Source organism: Oncorhynchus keta, chromosome 17, assembly GCF_023373465.1.
Source record: "Oncorhynchus keta strain PuntledgeMale-10-30-2019 chromosome 17, Oket_V2, whole genome shotgun sequence".
Classification (NCBI taxonomy): Eukaryota; Metazoa; Chordata; class Actinopteri; order Salmoniformes; family Salmonidae; genus Oncorhynchus; species Oncorhynchus keta.
In genome coordinates this window covers 14,854,094-14,879,789 of record NC_068437.1, presented here as the reverse complement: position 1 = coordinate 14,879,789, position 25,696 = coordinate 14,854,094, and the positions used below count along the sequence as shown (strand labels likewise).

The following is a 25,696-nucleotide window of genomic DNA, read 5'->3' as shown; positions in this document are numbered from 1 at the left end:
CCCTGAATGGATGAGGGGTTTTCACTCTATTAAGTCCAAGGGCCATTAAAGGCCAATTAAGTTTTACAGTCCAATACTCTATCATTTAGAGTATTAGAGTTCAATACCCATTGATTTAGATTATTACAATTCAATCAATTAAGCGTTACACTCCAACATTCTGTAATATATAATATTATTTTCCAATTTTCATTTATTTATCTATGCTTACCACTCAGCGGCTATGGATAGATCAGGGGACGTCAGGTCATGCAGGCCTGAGAGGAGATTGGATGATAACCAGTCAATAAACCAGATTGTTCTGCAGTAGATGAGTGGCAGAGAGAGTGGCCAATGGCACTTACCCTCTTCCACAGAGACCGTCCCCATGAACATCAGCTGTCCGTGACCCCTGGTCAGCACCATACCAAAACTGTGGAGGGAAATACATAAGGCACAATGTGGAGTGAGATGTTCAATGACTTCATTCAATCTAATAGGCCAACATTCCACACTCACTAACCTAGTATCACATTTACCTGAATGGGGTGTCGTTGATGGTTGTGTAGAAATAGTCATTTGTTAAGAACATAGGCCTTTTCTGTTGTAAATAAAACATTTGAAATGCATTGTGAGACAGTTGTTACAATCAACATTATTGAATCGTTTTTACATAAACTACTGAGCCACGTTTAATCTCCCCACACACACGAGGTCTCACTTACCGCTTTGTCTACTGATGCTCTCACATTTAAGGACAGAGTGCCTGTCTCCCCTTTCACCATGGCTGTCCTTAGCTGGAAAGAACAGACACATTAATGAACACAATCTCTGTTGAACTTGTGTTCACTTGCCTTACCAGCACAGTTAAAGCCCAGAACAATACATTCATACCTAGAATGAGGTACAGGTGTTCTACTGTATTGACAATATTACTTGTGTTGTCAGTGAATAATGTGATGTAGTATGTACAGTATATGTGCAAGGGCGAACCTTGCTATGTTTCAGAGGTATCAAATGAAACGACGCCACCGACTGATTTTTAATGCAAATGTATTAAGAACAACTTCATATAGGCTGTAGTTAAAAATAACCTGAAATTAAAATCGTACATAGAATAAATCTTTTCGATGATCATTGCAGGTAATATCCCTGGGAAAAATCCCATTAACGGAATTTTTAAACAGTCACCCAAATCGCTAAGCCCGCCCCTGTACATGTGTATTCCGTGTTTCCTTCCTGTTTTATACCCAGACTCACTCATTTATCGTTTTCGTTTATTCTAAAGCTTCTTTGGGTTGTTAGAAAAGCGCTATAGAAGATCTATGTATTATTATTACTGCTATTACTCACTGTCTCATCTATGTCCTCCCACTCCACCTCAGCCAGGTCCACACTGTTGTAGTTGGGCTTGGGCTTCAGCTTCTTACCATCTTTATACTGCGGGACAGGAGAGGAGAAGATGAGGAAGACAATATGGGGGAAAAGATCAAGAAGAGGACAGATATGTGTCTGTATGTACAGCTGTCTGCATGTGTGTGTGTGTTCTGTAAGATGAGAGGATCACTTAGGCCAAATGTGTTTAATGGGCATCTCTGTGACATGGTATCCTGAATCCAAAGGCTCCATGACAACCACCTGCTCCAAATGAAACAAGTAGGCATGTTATTGACCACTTAACCTTGCCACCCAGAATTGCATCTCATTGTTGCCTGAGAGGGACAAGCTGAAGCTGAAGCTGACAAATAAGAAAGGCTTGTTTTCATTACCTGTTGCAAAACTATTTTCTACACAGTAAGGGCTCTATTCAATCCGCATCACGGATGTTCAGCTTTACGGCATGATTGAAATCGAAAAGGCAATGTTCTTGCTTTAGTGGAGACTACATTCACAGTAAACGCTCCATATGTCAGCTCAAACGGAAATTACCTTTTCATTTCTGTCGTGGAATCTGTAAAGCTGAGCAGAGACCTAAATCACAGATAGTTGAAATCAGTGTTAAATGAATTAGGGTTAAATTGACTCTACTGGGAGTTATTTTAACCCTCGAGAGAGTGATACGCTCCCTGGTGTTGATAACTGGAGTTCATTGGGATGCAGTACTTTTAACTTCATGTGGAGTAACCAGAGACAGGGAGTTGCATCTATAGAGTTAACCAAAGATGTGGGAGGGGCCTCATTGTCATATTTCTCAGCATGCTCTGTTGCAGGTTGATTTGAACCTGCGGGATATCTCCTGCAATTTGGCTTCCAACAGAGATTGGATATCACATTGCAAACCACCAGAAATGTTAAGAAATATTGAAGTAAGGCTTTACACCCTTACAACTCAAATGAAGTAAAGAAATGTACTCCCACTATACGTCTGGGGGAGTCAGAAATATTTTTGCTCTTTTCACAGCGGGAATTATGAGCTCAACACCTGGCGGTGGCGCGAAAGGGCTGGGTTTTGATGAAAACATTTATTGGAGGTATGAGAGGGTTTGGCCACTCACTGACCAATCAATGCGTTTCTTGGCTTAATAATGCATGCTGTTGTCTCAAGTTCGGTAGGTTATTGACGGAATTTTCATTGTCATCAACTCTAATTCAGCTGGGGGCAGGGAATAGTCTGATTGAGTCCATTATACTACAGTTTATTATACTACGGTTTATTAAATAGCATAGGTTACAGTAACGAGTAATAACAATATATAAATATAAAATACATCCAGTGTTTGCTCAATATGTTTGGAGTGTTGACAGTCAACATAGTTGAAATTGGCTCCAATGAGTATAGGCATGTCGAAGCACTGCCCTGCTCCTCAAATAAAAAAGTCTAGGTTCCCATAAATGGTATTGTCCGTGCGAGGAACGTTCTCAATAAGCAAGAAATATCCTAAGCCTACCGTTGATATGGCGTTAAATGACTGAATAATTGAAATGTGTTTGGTGGAGCGCATCTTTGTAACCTGACAAGAGGCGCTCTTTGGAAATGGGGATGGATACAAGCCAAATGGAGTGTGCACTGCAGGTAGGCCTATGTGAATTGTGAATAATGCAAAAGCAAGACGGCAAAAGCCTAATTTAGAAACCTTTCATGGTTAGGCTCCTTTGCTAATGCATGGCCAGGACAAGAAATACACCTGACACATTGCTGTTGAAACAGCTTTCATTATAATAGGGTAAGGGTAGCCTACTGAAGGCTTGTTTTGTTTTGTTTTGATCACATGAAAGGGGAAACAAGCAACGGATACAGGAAAATAACTTAAATGTTTCTAAATAGGGTCACATGCATCAGCTCATCGCTCGTTCCATGATGAGCATATGGACATGTAGCCTACATGAGTGGTTTTATGTACATCCAAAATAATGACAGTAGCTGGCTTAAATAATGTAAGCCTTCAGATTTAAAGGGGATGTCCGCACACATCTCTGATGCTCCCAAACGTCTAACACAGCTTTGTCGATTGAGATTTGTTTGAAAGTGGACCCTTTATCGATAGACTTGACTACTTGGCGAATGCATTGGGCAGGACTAAAACAGGAGGGGAGGCTATGCTTGGTTTTGAATCAATTAAAACTAATTGGGTAACATTTTTTTTAATGTTTCTAAATACAAGCTTAATGGGTACAGAAAGCACATCTCTATTGTTCCATGCACATATGGGCAGTGTGTATCATGTCTGGATAGGCTGTGCGTCCTCTGTCAAAATCCATGCCATAACCAGTCATGTAACCTCTAAGACCAGGTATTGGTTGGTCCACCAGCACAGCCTGACATTGGTAATTTGGTGCACGTTTCATAGCGACACACATCAGATATTGCCACTCCTCCCACCTCAGCGCAAGAGAGCTCCTACAAGACAGGTCAATTACCAATCCTGGCACAAGTGATCGGAAATAGCCGAGCGCCAGAGGAAATTGCCAAGGAGTGTGCGTTTGACACTTGCACTGGCTTAACGCCAGCTGAAAATAAAGCCCTGAGATTGTCGTGAGGTTAAACTGTTTGGACGGTTTGAGCAGGTCCATTGACCATGATGATTGATGGAGCTGGGAAGAGCACGGACCGATCTGGGACCAGGCTGAGCTGAACATGCATTTCCTTTGAGCAGACATGGATTGATAAGAATTGATGTTGAATGTGTTTTAGTTCATCAATCACTGTTGAATGACCTCCCACCAAAGGGCTGCATACATGGAGTAAGTCGTAGAAGATACATCTGCTGAGTCTGAGGACTGGAGACACTTCAACAACGCTCAACAGTACTGCATACTCTTTCTACATCTTTTTTTCTGGCACATCGTTGAAGGGAAAACCTTTTTCTTTCTGATTCTTTTCATTCTACTTCTCCTCACTCGGGCGATAAACAGCTGCCTACTCATTGGATTGATGAGACTTAAAGAGTGTTTCTGGCAGTCGTCCTACACCTTAATCTGTTGGCTTTATTACAGCATTATTACAGCATTATTACAGCATTATTACAGCATTATTACAGCATTATTACAGCATTCCCTGTGTTGTATGCTCTTCTGTTCCAACGTACTATGATTTTTGGGGGTCCTAGCTAGTAACGGTGGATCTGGGCCGATTCCGGCTGAGAGTCGGGGGGCACTCGGCTGAGAGTCAGACTCGGCCGACATCATGTGGCCCGAGTGTAGGCCGCCTTTGTCAGTATTACTTATGGCTAGGATGCGGGGATTGAGTTTGGGACGATTCCGGTGAAAGTTATCTGGCCCAAATGTATTACTTGGGGCTCGGGCCAATTGGGGCTACTCTCTGGCAAATGATTACATGGGCTGTTTTATATAATTAACATTTCATAATTTATTGATCAAAAAATACAATTAACATTTAAATGAAGTCCTGTGTAGTATTTCAGTATTTTGATACGTTGTGCAAGGCAATTGATAAGCATTAAAAACTTTCTGGAAGGAGCCTCCCGAGTGGCTTAGCGGCCTAAGACACTGCATCGCAGTGCGAACTGCGTTGTTACATATGCTGGTTGTTACATATTATTACATATTATCACAGAGGCGTTGGAAAACACAATGTAAGTAGTCTAATGTAGGTCCCTCTAACTGCCCTGAATACCTCAGCTGATCCTACAGCTATTGTATGCAGTAATCAGTCCGCTTTGTGCAGCTCACCCTGCACTAACATCAATAACATGCGCATGTCTACTTCTGCTAATCTCCCCAGTAAAGCAATGAAAACAATGAAGCATCCCAGAAAAGTGCTAAAAAACAGCCCAAGTTAACATATGTAGCTTAAGAAACAAGGTTCATAAAATCAATAATTTGCTAATAACAGATTACATTCATATTCTGACAATCTCTGAAACTCACTTAGATCATAGCTTTTATGATACAGTGGTATCAATACATGGTTATACCATCTATAGAAAGACAGAAATGCCAAAGGCATTTTCGTGTCTATGTTGAATACATCATTTAAACATTCACAGTGTAGGTTGGAAAAAGTATGTGACCCCCTAGGCTAATGACTTCTCCAAAAGCTAATTGGAGTCAGGAGTCGGCTAACCTGGAGTCAAATCAATGAGATGAGATTGGAGATGTTGGTTAGGCTGCCTTGTCCTATAAAAAACACTCACAAAATTTGAGTTTGCTATTCACAAGAAGCATTGCCTGATGTGAATCACGCCTTGAACAAAAGAGATCTCAGAAGACATAAGATTAAGAATTGATGACTTGCATAAAGCTGGAAGGGTGACAAAAGTATCTCTAAAAGCATTGATGTTCATCAGTCCACGTTTAGACAAATTGTATGCAAATGGAGAAAGTTCAGCACTATCGCTACTCTCCCTAGGAGTGGCCGTCCTGCAAAGATGACTGCAAGAGCACAGTGCAGAATGCTCAATGAGGTTAAGAAGAATCTGTGTTGGCTGAAGACTTAAAGAAATCTCTGGAACATCCTAACATCTCTGTTGACGAGTCTACGATATTTAAAATACTAAACAAGAATGGTGTTCATGGGAGGACACCACGGAAGAAGTCTCTGCTGTCCGAAAATAAACATGTCTGAAGTTTGCATAAGTGCACCTGGATGTTCCACAGTGCTACTGGCAAAATATTCTGTGGACAGATGAAACTACAGTTGAGTTGTTTGGAAGGAACACGCAACACTATATATGGAGAAAAAAAGGCACAGCACACCAACATCAAAACCTCATCCCAACTGTAAAGTATAGTGGAGGAAGCATCATGGTTTGGGGGTGCTTTGCTACCTCAGGGCATAGACAGCTTGCTATCATCGATGGAAAATGAATTGCCAAGTTTATGAAAACATTTTGCAGGAGAATGTTAAGCTATCTGTCCTCCAATTGAAGCTCAACAGAAGTTGGGTGATGCAACAGGACAACGACCCAAAACACCGAAGTAAATCAACAACAGAATGGCTTCAACAGAATAAAATACGCCTTCTGTGGTGGCCCAGTCAGAGTCCTGACCTCAACCCTATTGAGATGCTGTGTGATGACATCAAGAGAGCGGTTCACACCAGACATCCCAAGAATATTGCTGTATTGAAACAGTTTTTTAAAGAGGAATGGTCCAAAATTCCTCTTGGTCGTTGTGCAGGTCTGATTCAGAAACTACAGAAACTGCAGACTGTTTGTCTATTGTTGTGACCTAGATGAAGATCAAATCCAATTTGATGACCAATTTATGCAGACATCCAGGTATTTCAAAAGGGTTCACATCATTTTTCTTGCCACTGTAGTAGCCATATCTAGGAAAACTAAAGTTCCAAAGGCTGGGCCTAATATGGTGTAACACAGGTCATACAATGCGTTTTCTAGTGATTCCTATGTTGTTGATGTAAAGAATATTTGTTGATATGTGGTGTGTTATGAGAAGCAACCAGATACAGCACTTGACACGTATATGAAATTGCTTATACCAGTTACTAATAAGCATGCACCCATTAATAAAATGACTGTCCCCAATGATTGATGAGGAAATTGAAATATTGTATGGCTGAGAGGGATGAGGCAAAAGGAATGGCAAATAAGTCTGGTTGCACAACTGATTGGCAAACGTACTGCAAATTGAGAAATCATGTGACTAAACTGAATATAAAGAAGAACAAACTATACTATGAAACAAAGAGAGATTAATTGAAGAATCATAGTAAAAAGCTTTGGAGAAACGAAAATGACATTTTGGGCAAAAAGGCTATTATTCAACTGTAGTAGCTACCGTGTATCCTGTGTACTACTACAAGAGCAAACTGTGTCATTTCCCTTTCCGTCAGCAAGGGAGTATCCTGCATGTCACAATGATGGTGTTGCTCATGGTGGCACCGTTCATCAACTCTATTGTCAATATGTTCTGTAACCAAGAGTTCTGTGTAAAACAATGGAGACAGGTGGAGAGAGAGTGTTCAGGAGGAGGATGAGGAGGGTTTAGGAGTTACATCTTATACACTTATATCATAATACAGATATAAGTGTTTATGTGAGTGCTATGTTCCACTGGATATGTTTGGGAAAAACATCCTATATGTGCTTTTAATAAGGTTGCATGTTTGAAGTGTGTGCTCATGTGAATGCTATTGGCCATTGCATGTTTCAGGATGTTGCGGAGTTGACCCTCTCGCATTATATATTATATATATTATGGGGCGGCAGCGTAGCCTAGTGGTTAGAGTGTTGGACTAGTAACCGGAAGGTTGCGAGTTCAAACCCCCGAGCTGACAAGGTACAAATCTGTCGTTCTGCCCCTGAACAGGCAGTTAACCCACTGTTCCCAGGCCGTCATTGAAAATAAGAATATGTTCTTAACTGACTTGCCTGGTTAAATAAAGGTAAAATAAAAATACTGCTCAATGAAGTGTCTTTCCCATTCCCATAGTCATGTCTATAGTCGTAGATATATGGACTTTAGTAGTGACTGTAATACTATAGTAGTGACTATAGTCAGAAACAAGCTCTACAGCAGCTGAACTCACAAGAGGTCGCAGGTCAGGGTGTGCCAGGATGTAACCGTTGTTGGTGATGAGGAAGGCGTAACCATGTGGACCCAGCCTATATCTGGGAGCCAGCTTCATGACCTCCAGCAGAGGGATGTCAGAACCCACCACACCCAGCAGAATCCCATGAGACAGCTGGAGGAGAAAGGGCAAGAGATGGATTTATAACACTCGTAATGCCAACAACTACTGCAAAGTCTCACTGCAACACTGCTGTATGGTACACACAGAGAGCTGCTTAATCCGGTTCAAACATGTAACAACATTTTATAGCTGTACTTTACAACAGTAAAGGCTATTGGGGAACAAGTGTCTGGTGCATGAGACTACAATGACAAATGATACTGTTGTTACTTTGATTTAACGTTTAAAATACATTTGAATTCTAGAAAAACTTTTTAGTCCACTGACCGTCTCTTTCTTCTTGCTGAAGACAGGCATTGCCACGGAGGTCATGAGAAGTAAACTTTGAGCCTTTGTGGCAAAGAGCTGAAGGAGAAATGGCAACATTAATGATCTTTTGTTAATCCTAAACCAAATCAAAGAGATGCTGGTCCTGGTACTACTACTACATGTTCACTACTAATACCTGCAATAACAAATCGCTGCACTAGAGGGTGCCATATAGTTGCAGTTGTTGGTGGCCTATCTTAAGCTTGGGAGAATGCATTCAATATTATCACAAAGACTGCACTGCAAGAGCTTCACTATTAGACAGGCTGTATTTCCCACAGTGGCAGGTCTCTTTTCCCTCCTTCGTATTGGGCAGCTGTCAGTGTGAGTGAGTGAGTGAGTGAGTGAGTGAGTGAGTGAGTGAGTGAGTGAGTGAGTGAGTGAGTGAGTGAGTGAGTGAGTATCAGGTCCGGTGAAAGAGGTGCGGTGAGGTGAGAGAATGAGCGCAGTAGCAGGACAGAAGGCACACATAGGGAGGACTCATGAACAACACAGGTACACAGAATGAATAAACGAATGTACTGTAACTGGCAGCACCCATGAGAATACAGCAGACAGTTGACTTTCAAACAGGACAATGTGAGGTGACTATCATGAGGTTAAATCAAATGCAACAACAATGCTTTGCCTTTGAAGCACAAAAAAGTGCAGTTCTGTGGGAAATACAGTAGTTATTAGGCAAAGCACACTGGGTAAGTACAGCTGCCGTACTCACCACAGAGTCCATGTAGGCCTCCGTCCAGATGATGTCATGATTGTGATTGATGACCATTGGTCGACTCAAGACATGAAGGTACTCCATGACATTCTCCTGTACGTCAGCCAGAGTGGAGATGTGTGTGTAGTAACCCTTATTGTTGCAGGCTATCCACTTGGTGTTGTCTGCAAAGGTCATCTCTCTGCCTATAAGGTAAGTGAAGAGCCGCACCTGAAAGAGACAGTATTGGAGACTGATGTCCAATTCAGTAAGTTCATTGAGTAAATACTGAACAGGTTACATTGTAAAGGCCGTTAGAGTAATGCCCTCTATTATAGATCTAGCTTTTCTGGGTCAGTAGGGAAATAGAGAAGTAGAGTACTGCAAATAGGTATTTCTGTAGGTCACGTGGGTGTGTTCATATAGAGTAAATAGTAGTTTTGCCCTACAGTACCCTGCGATCAGGCCAGTTGAACTCTTCAAACACGTCCTTGAAGTCCTCCATGGCTCCATCTGTGATCAGCATGATGGCCTGGTTGCACAGGCTGCCTTGGCCCTTGGTCGCTGCCTGGGAGGAAGCACCACACAGAGGAAGAACTGATACTGGGCCAATAGCATTTGTGTGGAAGTATGTTTGTGTGGGGGGTTGTTATGTATGTGATTGTGTGTGTGTGTGTGTGTGTGTGTGTGTGTGTGTGTGTGTGTGTGTGTGTGTGTGTGTGTGTGTGTGTGTGTGTGTGTGTGTGTGTGTGTGTGTGTGTGTGTGTGTGTGTGTGTGTGTGTGTGTGTGCTGGAGGCAAACCTCGTTCAAGATTTTGAACGATTCCTTCATGGCCTTCGCAACTTTACCCTCTCCCTTCACATGCAGGTCGTCCACCAGCACCTTAAAATGCTGGATAGTGAAAGAGAGAGAGAGAGAGTCAGCACTTTTTATGGTGAGAATGCAACGTGAAGTACGGACAATTATCAATCAATCAAATTGATTTATTAAGAACTTCTTACATCAGCTGAACATCAGCTGATGTCACAAAGTGTTGACAGAAACCCAGCCTAAAACCCCAAACAGAAAGCAATACAGACGTAGAAGCACGGTGGCTAGGAAAAACTCCCTAGAATGGCCAGAACCTAAGAAGAAACCTAGAGAGGAACCAGGCTATGAGGGGTGGCCAGTCCTCTTTTGACTGTGCAGGGTGGAGATTATAACAGAACATGGCCAAGATGTTCAAATGTTCATAGATGACTAGCAGGGTCAAATAATAATTATCAATTATGCAGCACAGCACAACACAGGACAGGACAAGACAGCACAGAGCAAGACAGGACAAGACATTGTAAGGTCAAATAAACCAGTCCAGTTGACTGTATACCAAGGGAGTTTTTTTATGGCCAGTATGACCTGTTTGCTGTCTCTGGTTGCTGACTATTAATCACTCTGTGACAATTTTATTAAATACACTAGTCCAATGGTTTTTGATTCATTGATTGATTAAGGAAAAATTATAATGCAAATAAGGAAATGTGTATTACTGTACATTTGTTTACTTACCACACCTGGTAACTACACAGGCATGATTAACCTTAACAAGAGAGAGTAATTCGTCTCGGTCCTAAGGGTAACCATAGTGCGTACCTCATTCCTGAGGTCATACCCATTAAGGTGCCAGAGGCTTCCAAAATGTTCCTGAGAATATCTGATTGTAGGATGTAGGAGCACATTTAAAACCCAGAAAACATTAAAAGTGTTTAAAGTGTCTGCCCATAAACCGATCAGCCCCAAACGCAAAGTCAACGGGCCTGTCTGCCTGTCTGCCTGCCTGCCCCACTGCCTGCCCAGCCTTCACTCATTTTAATATATGTTTACTGCTATGGTACAGTATATGGGCAGAGAGTGATTGATTGACAGATTAAATATAACTTTTTTAGGAGGTTATACCTCTCACACATTGCACTACCTACGCACAAATCCTGCAAGCTAAAATCGCATGGAGTGATTTATCAATACATTTTATGCACACAGTACATTATAATTATGTATCCTATCTAATTGTGTGTTCTGCATACAGAATATACTGTATATATATATATATATATATTTATATATTATCTACAGTAGGCTGATGGTTGTTGTGAGTGACAGCTGAATGCTCTCTGGTCCACACTGGTCTGATGCAAGAAGTAGGACCTAGGCCAAGAGGTGGAGCCAACTATGCCACACCTAGCCCAGAAGCATGCCTGGCAGCCAAGGGGGACACTCACTCTTCTCCCTCCATAGGGGTGTAATGTCATAATGGAACACTGAGTTTCTAGAGCCCTGCTGAGAGGTAAGGGCTCCGTGGCTTGGGTCCACAGTTTACCTGATGCAGATAATGGACTTACCTCACGGTTGTCCAAATCAGCCTGCACCAGAGTGCCTTGGAAGCAGGGCTCTACGTAGCGCACGTAGTCAGTGTACTGTGAGGAGAAAAGATGACAAGGCAGGGTTGGCTTTAGCACCGGTCTTGTCAAGTCAGCCTGTAGTCCTGGCAACAGTGTACTGTAACAGTGATGCAATGCAACAGTATTGTGCTATAAAGGGTAACGTGTATAGGTGTGATGGTGTAATGGTGTTGTCTTGGTCAACCAAAGATCAACTGAGGATGGGGGTGAATCTTTCACATTTCAATCCACGGAAATCAGAAGACACTGTTTGAGAGTGCATGGCCATTGGTGCTGAGTGGAGGGTTGACTCACAGCAATGACGTTGACAAAGTCGTTCTCCCCCAGCGTGTCCAGGATGGTGTTGATGGTGTGTTTTGCAATGGTCATTTTCAAGCCTTTCATACTGCCACTGATGTCCACCACAATGATAATGTCCTTTGGTGAGGTGGCAGCCTGAATATACCTGGGGGACAGGGGGAGAGAAACAGAACTGTAACTCTATGGTGAATGAGAGGGTTCTACCACCGCTACAGATTTTGTGGTAGAGGGAGTGGGCTCGATCTCTCTTTTACACTGCTTCATGAAAATACTCTCCCCATAAAATTCACAACCCGTTACATAACAATTGACAATTAAATATAAAGCTAGGCCTGCAGTATAGGCACTGTATAACATCACAGCCACAGTATCTGAAAACCAGGGGCAGCTCAGGTCCCAGGACACCTTTCAACTGAGAGGAAAGATAGGGAGGGCAGCCATATGCTACCTAAAACCTATCAGGGTCATTCCACAACTTGTGTGCCTTTTGACATTTTAAGTAGAAGTTGTGAATCGATATATAATTCCGAAGTCTGCTCGAGTCCCGCTGTGTCAATCTAAATGACACAGCAAAAGTATCCCCATCAAAATCCATCAGTTTTTTTTGTTGCGTTGGATGAGTCTCAATCCACGCACTTCCCCATCTGTGGTGAAAGCTGGCAGTTAGAGCGGTGTTTGTCAGACCATGGAGACATCCCAAAAACTCAATGGAAAAGGGAAGACTCTCACGAGCATGACGGTGTTATTTTGCGGTACCGTCAATGTGCCATCTTCTGTTTGGTACTGTAGCTTCCGAACCTTTTGGGCTGCAAACTAATGGGACCCCACTGTGGAAAGGGGAGATTCTCACGAATACAATGGTGTTCTCTGTTTTGCTCTACATCCCCTACCGGAGATGTCTGAAGGTAACCGGTATTGGTAAAAAAAAAAAACAGAAGTAGGAAGGTAGTTTTGTGCTTACCCAGAAAAAGGGGTTAAATATGTGTAGTGTGTACATCTCCTAGATTTAGGACAGACACTTCAAAACTTTTTTTGACTGTCCATTTTGCTATTTATGAATGTGCTATTCAATGTGTTTCTATGGGTTTTTAGTAGTAAAGGTCAAATTCAATATTTTATCAAATATAAACTGTATGTATAATTTTTATGCCTAAAGGGGTCCTAAAATTCTTAATAAATTAGCTATATGATCCATAGTATGACCATCTTACAAAAATATCATGTCAACTTAGCCCCCCCCAACCTCTCAGACTCTAAATAATTAATGGAAGTGCCCTTTAACATAGACCACATGGGCAGCCCAATTATTTTGACCAATCACATCAGATCTTTTCACATCAGCTCTATTTCAGAGCTGATGTTTTCCTTACATTGGGAGGATTTTATTAGGATCCCCATTAGCCGATGCCAATGGATTCCGGACACATACAGAAAAAGATATTACAGACAAAATACCAATTAGTGAACAAAATATCAGAATTGGGCTGGTTGTCAAAACGCAGCCATGGAGAATTCAATAAATCTTATACCTTTATATAAATAAAGATTTGCTTAAGTGCCAAAATGCAGCATTTTGACATGTCCTTCCGTGCACCCTTTGTGACTATTAGGAAGTTTTCAACCCATTTGATCCCAACATTTCTCCAAGTTTTTACCATCATTGTAATGCCCTATGAGCTCCAAAAGTATTTGGACAGTGACAAGTTTTGTTGTATTGTCTCTGTACTCCAGTACTTTAGGTTTGAAATGATAAAATGATTATGAGGTTAATGGTCAGACTGTCAGCATTAAATTGAAGGTATTTTCATCCATATCAGGTGAACTGTTTAGAAATTACATCACTTTTTGTTCATAGTCTCCCCATTTTAGGGGACCAAAAGTATTGGGACAAATTCACTTACAGTGGTTCCTCCTTTAAAAGTTGTGCCTTTATATATACAGTGCCTTCAGAAAGTATTCAGACCCCTTAACTTTTTCCACATTTTGTTACGTTACAGCCTTATTCTAAAATTGACGAAATACATTTTTTCCCTTATCAAGCTACACACAATACCCCATAATGACAAAGCAGACCCTTTGCTATGACACTTGAAATTGAGCTCAGGTGCATCCTGTTTTCATTGACCATCCTTGAGATGTTTCTACAACTTGATTGGAGTCCATCTGTGGTAAATTCAATTTACCACAGGTCTAGGAGACCCCAAGGCCCAACAGAAGTGATAGGGGACTAATGCTCGCCTCCGCTTGAGACAGTAAATCAATATACATGTACAATAATCCAATAATACATGGCCAAATCCCAGGACCTACCACATTAGAGCAATACATCCATGGCACTATATACTCTCTTTCCTCTGGCTAAGTAAAGTAAGGTAGTATGAATGCTGTAGTGAAGTCAAACTCAATTTAACATATTTTAAGTAGCAAAAAGTGAATAAATGATGCAACTAAACCAGAATAAAACTTGCGTATAGATTTCACATAAACTTATAGAAATACATGGAAAAACAATACGCTACACCGTTGTACAAGAATATGTCAGCAATGAGCTGCACTCTGAAGAGGTTATTGTGCATTTACAGTAAACTAATGGCAAATTGTCATTTCTTAACTGGAAACACTTGCTGCCACTAGCAATCTTGCCAGTAGCATACTGTGCCAAAACGGACTCCTCTGTTGACAACCTGCACATCAATTGCTAATTGGCAGCATACTGTAACAGCTGCAGCCTATCAGAAAATTGCAGGCGTGGCTTTTCAGCTACGGAATGTCATCCCATTTAATGTGTTCTGTTCATAAAGACTAAAGGGAAACTTCACCGTCAGACACTATTTGGAGTGTTTTTCCAGTATCCCTACATAATTATGAATGATGAGAGGGTTTTACAATATAAACTCAGGAAAAAAAGAAACGTCCTCTCACTGTCAGCTTTGTTCATTTTCAGCAAACTTAACATGTGTAAATATTTGTATGAATATAACAAGATTCAACAACTGAGACATAAACTGAACAAGTACCACAGACATGTGACTAACAGAAATGGAATCAGGTGTCCCTGAACAAAGGGGTGTCAAAACCAAAAGTAACAGTCAGTATCTGGTGTGGCCACCAGCTGCATTAAGTACTGCAGTGCATCTCCTCCTCATGGACTGCCCCAGATTTGCCAGTTCTTTCTGTGTGATGTTACCCCACTATTCCACCATGGCACCTGCAAATTCCCAGACATTTCTGGGGGAATGGCCCTAGCCCTCACCCTCTGATCCAACAGGTCCCAGACGTGCTCAATGGGATTGAGATCCGGGCTCTTCGCTGGCCATGGCAGAACACTGACATTCCGGTCTTGCAGGAAATCACACACAGATCGAGCAGTATGGCTGGTGGCATTGTCATGCTGGAGGGTCATGACAGGATAAGCCTGCAGGAAGGTTGTCACATGAGGGAGGAGGATGTCTTCGCTGTAACATTGAGATGGTTGAGATTGCCTGCAATGACAACAAGCTCAGTCCGATGATGCTGTGACACACCGCCCACCTCCAAATCGATCCCGCTCCAGAGTATAGGCCTCGGTGTAATGCTAATTTCTTCGACGATAAACGTGAATCTGACCATCACCCCTGGTGAGACAGAACCGCGACTCGTCAGAGAAGAGCACTTTTTGCCAGTCTTATTTGGCCCAGCGACGGTGGGTTTGTGCCCATATGCAAGGTTGTTGCTGGTGATGTCTGGTGAGGACCTGCCTTACGACAGGCCTACAAGCCCTCAGTCCAGCTTCTCTCAGCCTATTGCGGACAGTCTGAGCACTGATGGAGGGATTGTGCGTTCCTAGTGTAACTCGGGCAGTTGTTGTTGCCATCCTGGTCTTGTCCAGCAGGTGTGATGTTCCGATGTACCGATCCAGTGCAGGTGTGGTTACACGTGGTCTGCCACTGCGATGACCATCAGCTGTCCTACCTGTCTCTCTGTAGCGCTGTCTTAGGCGTCTCACAGTACGGACATTGCAATTTATTTCCCTGACCACATCTGCAGTCCTTATGCCTCCTTGCAGTATGCGTAAGGCACGTTTACACAGATGAGCAGGGACGCTGGGCATCTTTCTTTTGGTGTTTTTCAGTCAATAGAAAGGCCTCATTAGTGTCCTAAGTTTTCATAACTGTGACCTTAATTGCCTACAGTAAGCTGTTACTGTCTTAACGACTGTTCCACAGGTGCATGTTCATTAACTGTTTATTGTTCATTGAACAAGCATGGGAAACAGTGTTTAAACTCCTTTACAATGAAGATCTGTGAAGTTTTTGGATTTTTTACAAATGATCTTTGAAAGACAGGGTCCTGAAAAAGGGACGTTTATTTTTTTGCTGAGTTTAAATGTACATTTTATCTGTCCATTTGCATATTTCAAGATATGGCATATGAGGGAGGATACGGTGAAAGATCCAATGGGTTGTCGATAATTTGGAACAAACATTTGCTTGAAAACTGTAACTCAAATAACCCTTCATCGTTAAGTCAGTGGATGAATCAAAAGGATTATTTTCTAAATATAGAAAAATGTGGGCTAAAGAGAGAAGCAGAATAGTGCAGTTTGAAGCTATATGGCATGAAGTACTGCAAGCACAGGTGATGTGCAGGGAATGAGAAATTAGAACGTTTTATTGTGAGATGGCAGGATGGTGGGATCATGTGGGTCTGAGCAATTGTGAGGTCATTAATGTTTGTTGGAATTTGTGTTTGTAAATGTTGAGTTGTCTATTGTTTTTGCCTATGTATGTTTTTGTCTAGTACAAAAAGAAATATAAAATATTATTTCAAAAAAATGTAATAATACAATTATGCGCTATAGCTGTCTATGATGAGTCATGTTTTGTAGCAATTATTGTGGCCTTTGTGTTTCGTCAATTGCACGATCATGCTAGCAGCGAGTAGATATGGTCTTCCTTGTTCAATAGAGGCATTGGACTTGTCTCAACAAAGTTCCTATCTGCCAGGACACTGCACGTTATGTTTCACAATATGGATCACTCCTATAGAATTGTAGCCCTTCACGGCGGAAGGATCCATACGAGGTGAGGATTTACAGATGTACTCCTGTGTACACTTGTGTCACGGCTGGGGTCCGCCCCTATATATAGACCCCCTGACCGCGACACACTTTCTCTTTCATTTTCTCGGCGGAGGTCCATATGGTTTGAGGTATAAACTTCCTGACGTTTGCTTGTTAAGTCACTGGTAAGTGTAATATCTTGCATGGAATTATACTCACTGGCTGTTTGCATCTTGGAGCAGCTGGCCACATAGCCAGCCCCTTCTCTTGAGTGCTCCACTCGCTGTGTCTGGTTGATCTGTATCTTCCGCCTGTGGTTTATCATACTTGCATTTCGTTAGCATTACACTCTGCCTCCCATGAGTACCCGATCATGGACACCATGATAGCTGCCATGGTCCACCCGGACTGGGAGATCATAGGGCAGAACTCGCAACTGAAGCCGGGACCCCCCAGAGTCTTTGATGCAGACTTAAAAGCCACACATGGCTCCCTCTGCTCTCTTGGCCGCCTTATCAACATGGCTATGCTGCTGCAGGCCTACCTGCAGACTCTGTTGTCCCGGCTGCAGGAGGGCAAAGTGGAGCTCTTCCGGGAAGCGATGGAGGTGTCTCGCCTGCTTTCGTCGCTCCAGAGGAATGTGCCCCGCACCAACGAACGGGCCATGGCGCAGGTGGTTACTTCTCTGGCTGAACCAATCCCATCTGACAGCTGCTCTCCAGAGCACGTTAGCCACTCTCCCCATCACCCCAGGGCTGATGTTTGGCCCAGGGGTTGATTACATTCTGGAGCAGACTGGTAAGTTTTGTAGGGACAAGCAGACCCTGAGACGGTTCATGCCGCCTCCTCAGGCCTCAGGTCCAAGGCAGATGGACCGTCGCCACCCGCCTGCACCCGAACGACGGTGGGGTCCCTCTCCTACCCCATTGCATTGTGCTGAGGGACGACAGCGGGGAGGGGCACAGTGTGCGGGGGAGCAGCAACCTGTCAACCATCACCGCCATAGGGACGTGCCTGGGGGACCCAGGCGCTCGAGTCGCTAGAGGAGAAGCGGGCCATTGCAGGACCCCTGACACACCCTTCCCCGGCCTAGGCCACTTCTCCCAAAGTGGGAGGAGGGTGAGGAGTCCCTCTGAGTGTTGTCCATAATGCTCGAGCGGTACCGACTCCAATTCCGGTGCCAGCCCCCGTACTTCAGGGGCTTTCATGTCACCACGGAGGCCAACCTCCTGAAGAAAACCCCGTGGCTGGAGAGCTTCTCACTCCTGGACAAGGGTGCCATCCGCAGGATCGAGACATCAGAATGGCTAGGTGGGTTCTACTTACTTTGTGGTCCCAAAAGAGAGGGAGGGTTTCGACCGATTCTGGACCTCCGCAACCTAAATGGGTACTCGAAGGTACTGAGGTGTCCACATGCTGTCCCCAGACCACATGTTGCAGGCCGTACTCAGGGACCAGTGGTTTGTGACGCTGGACCTGAGGGATGCATACTTTCATGTTCCTGTTCACACAGCTCATTGGCAGTACCTCTGATTCGCTTTCGAAGGGACGGCTTACGAATTCATGATTCTTCCCTAGGCCTCTCCTTGGCACCCCGCACACAAAGTGCGATGGACGCTGTCCTGGGACCTCTCACATCCCGAGGATTGTTGATTCTCAATTACCTGGACGATTGGCTGATTTGTGCCCCGACCTGGACCCAGGTCCTGTCAGACAGAGATATGCTTCTGACCCACATCGGCGGGATGTGCATTACTGTTAAATAACAATAAGCGTTATCTGACACCCACCCGGAGGGTGGCCTTCATTGGCATGGAACTGGACTCAATCCTCGTGTGAGCACGCCTGCCCGCCAGAAGGGTTCAGGAGATCTTATCTTGTCTCGACCTCTTTTGGCAGAGGCGGGTGGTATCCGCCCTGACCTGTCAATGCCTGTTAGATTTGCTGACGGCGGCCTCGTTGTTGATTCCCCTAGGTCTGCTCCATCTCCAGCCTTTTCAATGGTGGTTCAACTCCCAATAATTGCGAGACCAGCAAGCAGCGTCAGCAGCCGAGACCAGATAGACCAGCACTCAGGCGAGCAAATTACAAATTAGTAAGTTGCTTTGCTGTCAGTAGCTAGCTAACAATATAAGCTCTATTTTTACACAAGGCAGTGTTGTTCAGTACAGCACAATTTGGTGATTGATTCGGCCATAACGGGGCTTGCTAGTACCTCTAAAAGGCAAGCTAGCCAAGTTTAGCTAGCTGGCTGTGTATTTGCTATATCTAAAATATACTGTACTACAGTCTGTAGTCTATCGTTATAGCTAGCTAGCCTCAGTGCCTTTTCATTTGGAGCAAAACTGGAGAATTGTTTTGATGATGATGGCGGAGAGTACAGGAATGACTTTGTCTTTATGACTTATATCAGTCTTGGAGTTAACTATACCTGTGTGTTGTAGCTAGCTAGCTAACATGTGTCTGTGAGATGTCTCATATTCTACACCATGCTGCTACAGTACAGAGAGTACACAACGATTGCCCATGAATGTGTAACTAAGTTTTAGTCTTTCTCTCACAGAGAGAGAAAGTGGCGATGTGAAAGGTCCCATAACAGCAATCTCTCCTTGTATAAAAGTGACTCCGAACTCACGGCACTACCCAAACTCACCATATGCAAGTATTCCTTTTGTAGAACTGTTGTATTTATTATAAGCGTTAGTAGTATATGTGTCTTATGCTGTATATATGTCATACATTGCCATAACTGTTCCTGGATCCTGCTGTGTAAACAAGCGGGTCTCCAGAAAAAATATAAGCCATGTCTAATTATTTGCTATATTGACAGACTAATCTATTTTTATTGAAACATGTTTACTTGCCAACAAAGTTTAAATGAAACATCAACTCCCTGCATTATTTGTTTTAGCAGTCAGACTGAAGCTAGTTTATTTTGGAACACTTCACATGTGACATTTCACAACTAAAATCATGTGAACACATTTAAAAAAATACATATTTTTAAAGACGGCTTTTGGAGCACTTCACATTTGATTAAATGTGCAATTCCATGTGTTATCACTGTTAATATTTCCCTACCTGGGATTTTACCACACAACCGCTGGATTTGAGGTATCCTTCTGCTCTTTCACATAGTTTGTAGCGTTCCCCTAAACAGTCCTTACCGACAATACATCTCTGCATTGCCATCTGCAATTTAATTGACTTATATCAGCAATTTGAGGGTTTTCTGTATAGTTCAGTAATGTTGATTAATGTTGATAAATTATTTAGTTTTAATGTTACTGCTGAATCAATATGATACATATATTTGTTTTTCTTATGTCTATTTTTAGCAAAGAAATGTACTTTGAAGTCCCAAGTGTAGGAATACAGGTGAAATCTGTTACTGACATAGGCATGATGGCGTAGCAGGAAGATCATAATGCAATGAACTAAGAGGTTAAAATCCCAGATAAAAACATGTTGAATCATAATAATTACTGTATAAATAAACATACACAATGCAGTCATGTACAGTGCATTTGGAAAGTATTCAGACCCCTTGACTTTTTCCACTTTTTGTTACGTTACAGCCTTATTCTAAAATGGATTTTTAAAAAGTAAAATACCTCATCAATCCACAATCAATACCCCATAATGAAAGGCATAAACAGGTTTTTTGTTATTTTGGCAAATGTATAAAAAAATGACATAATGAAATAACACATTAACATAAGTACTGTGTTGATGCACCGTAGGCAGAGATTACAGCCTAGAGTCTTCTTGGGTATGAAGCTACAAGCTTGGCACACATGTATTTGGGGAGTATCTCCCACTTTTCTCTGCAGATCCACTCAAGCTCTGTCAACTTGGATGGGAAGCGTCACTGCAAAGCTATTTTCAGGTCTCTCCAGAGATGTTTGATTGGGTTCAAGTCTGGACTCTGGCTGGGCCACTGAGACTTGTCCCAAAGCCACTTCTGCGTTGTCTTGGCTGTGTACTTAGGGTCGTTGTCCTGTTGAAAGGTGAACATTCGCCCCAGTCTGAGGTCTCGAGTGCTCTAGAGCAGGTTTTCATCAAGGATCTCTCTGTACTTTGCTCCGTTTATACTTCCCCCAATCCTGACTAGTCTCCCAGTCCCTGCCGCTGAAAAACATCCCCACAGCATGATGCTGCCATCAGCATGCTTTACCGTAGGGATGGTGCTAGGTCTCTTCCAGATGTGACGCTTGGCAATGAGTTCAATCTTTGTTTCATCAGACGAGAGAATCTTGTTTCTTATGGTCTGAGTCCTTTAAGTGCCTGTTGGTAAACTCCAAGCGGGCTGTCATGTGCCTTTTACTAAGGAGTGACTTCCGTCTGGTCACTCTACCATAAAGATCTTATTGCTGGAGTGCTGCAGAGAAGGTTCTCTCATCTCCACAGAGGAACTCTGGAGCTCTGTCAGAGTGACCATCGGGTTCTTTGTCACCTCCCTGACGAAGGCCCTTCTCTCCCGATTGCTCAGTTTGGCCGGGCGGCCAGCTCTAGGAAGAGTCTTGGTGTTTCCAAACTTCTTTCATTTACGAATGATGGAGGCCAATGTGTTCTTTGGGGACCTTCAATTCTCCAGAAATGTTTTGGTACCCTTCCCCAGATCAGTGCCTTGACACAATCCTGTCTCGGCGCTCTACAGACAATTCCTTTGACCTCATGGCTTGGTTTTTTGCTCTGACATGCACTGTCAACTGTGGGACCTTATATAGACAAGTGTGTGCCTTTCCAGATCATGTCCAATCAATTGAATTTACTACAGGTGGACTCCAATCAATTTGTAGAAACATCTCAGGGATGATCAGTGGAAACATAATGCACCTGAGCTCAATTTTGAGTCTCATATTGTGTGCAGAATGATGAGGAGAGAAAAATGATTTAATACATGTTAGAAGAAGGCTGTAACGTAACAAAATGTGGAAAAAGTCAAGGGGTTTGAATCCTTTCTGAAAGCACTGTATGTCAAATATGTAAGTTGGAAACACTGTGTGTGTGTGTATCATAATATATAATAATAATATATGCCATTTAGCAGACGCTTTTATTCAAAGCGACTTACAGTCATGTGTGCATACATTCTACGTATGGGTGGTCCCGGGAATCGAACCCACTACCCTGGCGTTACAAGCGCCATGCTTTACCAACTGTGCTACAGTAGGACCATCACATCTAATTTTTGTTTGCAGGGCATCACATGTGAAACTTCATATGAAATATCATCACAAGCATTTCAAAAATTCCCTAACAATTCCCTAACCAGAAACCGTGGATTGATGGCAGCATTCGAGTGAAACTGAAAGCGCGAACCACTGCTTTTAATCAGGGCAAGGTGTCTGGTAACATGACCGAATACAAACAGTGCAGCTATTCCCTCCGCAAGGCTATCAAACAAGCTAAGCGTCAGTACAGAGACAAAGTAGAATCTCAATTCAACGGCTCAGACACAAGAGGCATGTGGCAGGGTCTACAGTCAATCACGGACTACAAGAAGAAACCCAGCCAAGTCACGGACCAGGATGTCTTGCTCCCAGGCAGACAAAATTACTTTTTTGCCCGCTTTGAGGACAATACAGTGCCCTGACACGGCCTGCAACGAAAACATGTGGTCTCTCCTTCACTGCAGCCGAGGTGAGTAAGACATTTAAACGTGTTAACCCTCGCAAGGCTCCAGGCCCAGACGGCATCCCCAGCCTCTTCAACCTCAGGAGGCTGAAGAAATTCGGCTTGTCACCAAAAGCACTCACAAACTTCTACAGATGCAGAATCGAGAGCATCCTGGCGGGCTGTATAACCGCCTGGTACGGCAACTGCTCCGCCCTCAACCGTAAGGCTCTCCAGAGGGTAGTGAGGTCTGCACAACGCATCACCGGGGGCAAACTACCTGCCCTCCAGGACACCTACACCACCCGATGTTACAGGAAGGCCATATAGATCATCAAGGACATCAACCACCCAAGCCACTGCCTGTTCACCCATCTGGACAAGAGGAATACCTATGTGAGAATGCTGTTCATCGACTACAGCTCGGCATTTAACACCATAGTGCCCTCCAAGCTCGTCATCAAGCTCGAGACCCTGGGTCTCGACCCCACCCTGTGCAACTGGGTACTGGACTTCCTGACGGGCCAGCCCAGGTGGTGAGGGTAGGCAACAACATCTCCACCCCGCTGATCCTCAACACTGGGGCCCCACAAGGGTGCGTTCTGAGCCCTCTCCTGTACTCCCTGTTCACCCATGACTGCGTGGCCACGCACGCCTCCAACTCAATCATCAAGTTTGCGGACGACACAACAGTGGTAGGCTTGATTACCATCAAAGACTAAATGGCCTACAGGGAGGAGGTGAGGGCCCTCGGAGTGTGGTGTCAGGAAAATAACCTCACACTCAACGTGAACAAAACTAAGGAGATGATTGTGGACTTCAGGAAACAGCAGAGGGAACACCCCCCTATCCACATCGATGGAACAGTAGTGGAGAGGGTAGTAAGTTTTAAGTTCCTCGGCGTACACATCACAGACAAACTGAATTGGTCCACCCACACAGACGGCATCGTGAAGAAGGCGCAGCAGCGCCTCTTCAACCTCAGGAGGCTGAAGAAATTCGGCTTGTCACCAAAAACATTCACAAACTTCTACAGATGCACAATCGAGAGCATCCTGTCGGGCTGTATCACCGCCTGGTACGGCAACTGCTCCGCCCACAACCGTACGGCTCTCCAGAGGGTAGTGAGGTCTGCACAACGCATCACCGGGGGCAAACTACCTGCCCTCCAGGACACCTACACCACCCGATGTCACAGGAAGGCCATAAAGATCATCAAGGACAACAACCACCCGAGCCACTGCCTGTTCACCCCGCTATCATCCAGCAGGCGAGGTCAGTACAGGTGCATCAAAGCTGGGACCGAGAGACTAAAAAACAGCTTCTATCTCAAGGCCATCAGACTGTTAAACAGCCACCACTAACATTGAGTGGCTGCTGCCAACACACTGACATTGACACTGACCCAACTCCAGCCACTTTAATAATGGGAATTGATGGGAAATGATGTAAATATATCACTAGCCACTTTAAACAATGCTACCTTATATAATGTTACTTACCCTACATTATTCATCTCATATGCATACGTATATACTGTACTCTATATCATCGATTGCATCCTTATGTAATACATGTATCACTAGCCACTTTAACTATGCCACTTTGTTTACTTTGTCTACATACTCATCTCATATGTATATACTGTACTCGATACCATCTACTGTATGCTGCCCCGTACCATCACTCATTCATATATCCTTATGTACATATTATTTATCCCCTTACACTGTGTATAAGACAGTAGTTTTGGAATTGTTAGTTAGATTACTTGTTGGTTATTACTGCATTGTCGGAACTAGAAGCACAAGCATTTCGCTACACTCGCATTAACATCTACTAACCATGTGTATGTGACAAATAAAAGGTGATTTGATTTGATTTGATTTGAAAAACACATGGTTTCACATGTAAAATTCACGTGAAACTTCATGTGAAATATCATCACGCGCGAAGTGTTCCAGAAACACATGTTTTCACATGATTTCACATGTGAAAACCCACATGTGAAACTATCACTGTGAAATATCACATGTGAAATGTTCCAAAAACACATGGTTTCACATGACTTCACATGTGCAAAACAATAATGTTTTCACAATAATCACAATAATGTGATTTTCAACATGTGAAATCATGTGTTGTTTCCGTAAGGGGAGTCTAAGGGTATAAGAGGTCACAGTATTAGTGTCTTAACTCTTACTCTTACTCTTGTCACCTTGATACCTGTCAGTTTCCTACTCTGGTCAAGGTCAAGGCCACCCTAGACACTACTAAATGCAGAGATAGTAGCTTACCAGTTACGGTTTCTGCAGTCAAAAGCAGCCACACCATTTGAATCTGGAGTCCATTTGATACCTGTATAAATGATACAGTCACACAATCTCCACAGTCAGCAAACATCATGGCATCCATTTAAAAACACCACTGCAATTTACATCATAAGAGAATGTTGACATGATTTATGTATACTAGTATGTTTTTATGTTTTGCTGTGCTATCTTTTCTGAAATGTTCTATTCTAGATTTAAACATAATTCTGTGCTGATTTATGCTATCAGTTGTATGGAGCTGTGGGCGTATGACATCAGCATTGTGTGGGCATCTGCCTCGTCCTTTACCAGGGTAGATTCTGAAGAAACCCGAGGAGCTGCCAAAGTACTGCCAGGTGAGGGTGGGGTCTTTCTTGAAGTTATTGGCGAACACGTCATTCAAAGCTTCCGACATGTAGATTCCATTGAGGATGTAGGGATCTTTACACAGGGGAGATAGAGAGAGCAGCAAATGAGTGAGATGGAAAGTGTAACATCACATATAGCAATACCTTTCACTTTAAAGGTGGACTACGCCACACCTAATCCAATGTTCTGACATGATAATCTCCCGTTGAATTCAATGTGTGATTTATGTAAAACATATGTGTTATGTGCATATATAAATTAGGATTTGCATCCAAGGGCATCAAGTGAGGATTTGGATCCAAGGGCCTGCAAATGGCCTGTTTCAACTTCGCCACACACACACCTTTGTTGTAGACATTGGTGGGGACCTGTATGTCACTCTGCATTGTGTTGACTGGGATGTTGTTGAAATGCTCATTCTCCTCCAGAGGAAACTCCCCACCAAGCTCTATGAAGTTACCATCGTCATCCATTGTGTTCACCAGCATGGAGTTATAGTAGTCAAACTGGAGAAGGAA

General features: G+C 43.2%; 1 protein-coding gene across 1 annotated transcript in view; it reads right to left on the bottom strand.

Moving 5' to 3' along the window:
* LOC118396491 (voltage-dependent calcium channel subunit alpha-2/delta-4-like) overlaps positions 1 to 25,696 on the bottom strand; it is a 72,471-nt gene that overhangs the window by 35,022 nt on the left and 11,753 nt on the right. Inside the window, exons 5-19 of the mRNA XM_035790735.2 lie at positions 25,522 to 25,684; positions 25,119 to 25,250; positions 24,795 to 24,855; positions 11,832 to 11,982; positions 11,478 to 11,552; positions 9,904 to 9,993; positions 9,556 to 9,669; positions 9,120 to 9,332; positions 8,363 to 8,440; positions 7,931 to 8,086; positions 1,333 to 1,419; positions 705 to 776; positions 519 to 580; positions 345 to 412; positions 212 to 257 (exon numbers count right to left, since the gene is read on the bottom strand). Of these exons, the coding sequence (XP_035646628.2) occupies positions 212 to 257; positions 345 to 412; positions 519 to 580; positions 705 to 776; positions 1,333 to 1,419; positions 7,931 to 8,086; positions 8,363 to 8,440; positions 9,120 to 9,332; positions 9,556 to 9,669; positions 9,904 to 9,993; positions 11,478 to 11,552; positions 11,832 to 11,982; positions 24,795 to 24,855; positions 25,119 to 25,250; positions 25,522 to 25,684 (1,568 nt within the window). The remainder of the gene's footprint in view (positions 1 to 211; positions 258 to 344; positions 413 to 518; positions 581 to 704; positions 777 to 1,332; positions 1,420 to 7,930; positions 8,087 to 8,362; positions 8,441 to 9,119; positions 9,333 to 9,555; positions 9,670 to 9,903; positions 9,994 to 11,477; positions 11,553 to 11,831; positions 11,983 to 24,794; positions 24,856 to 25,118; positions 25,251 to 25,521; positions 25,685 to 25,696) is intronic.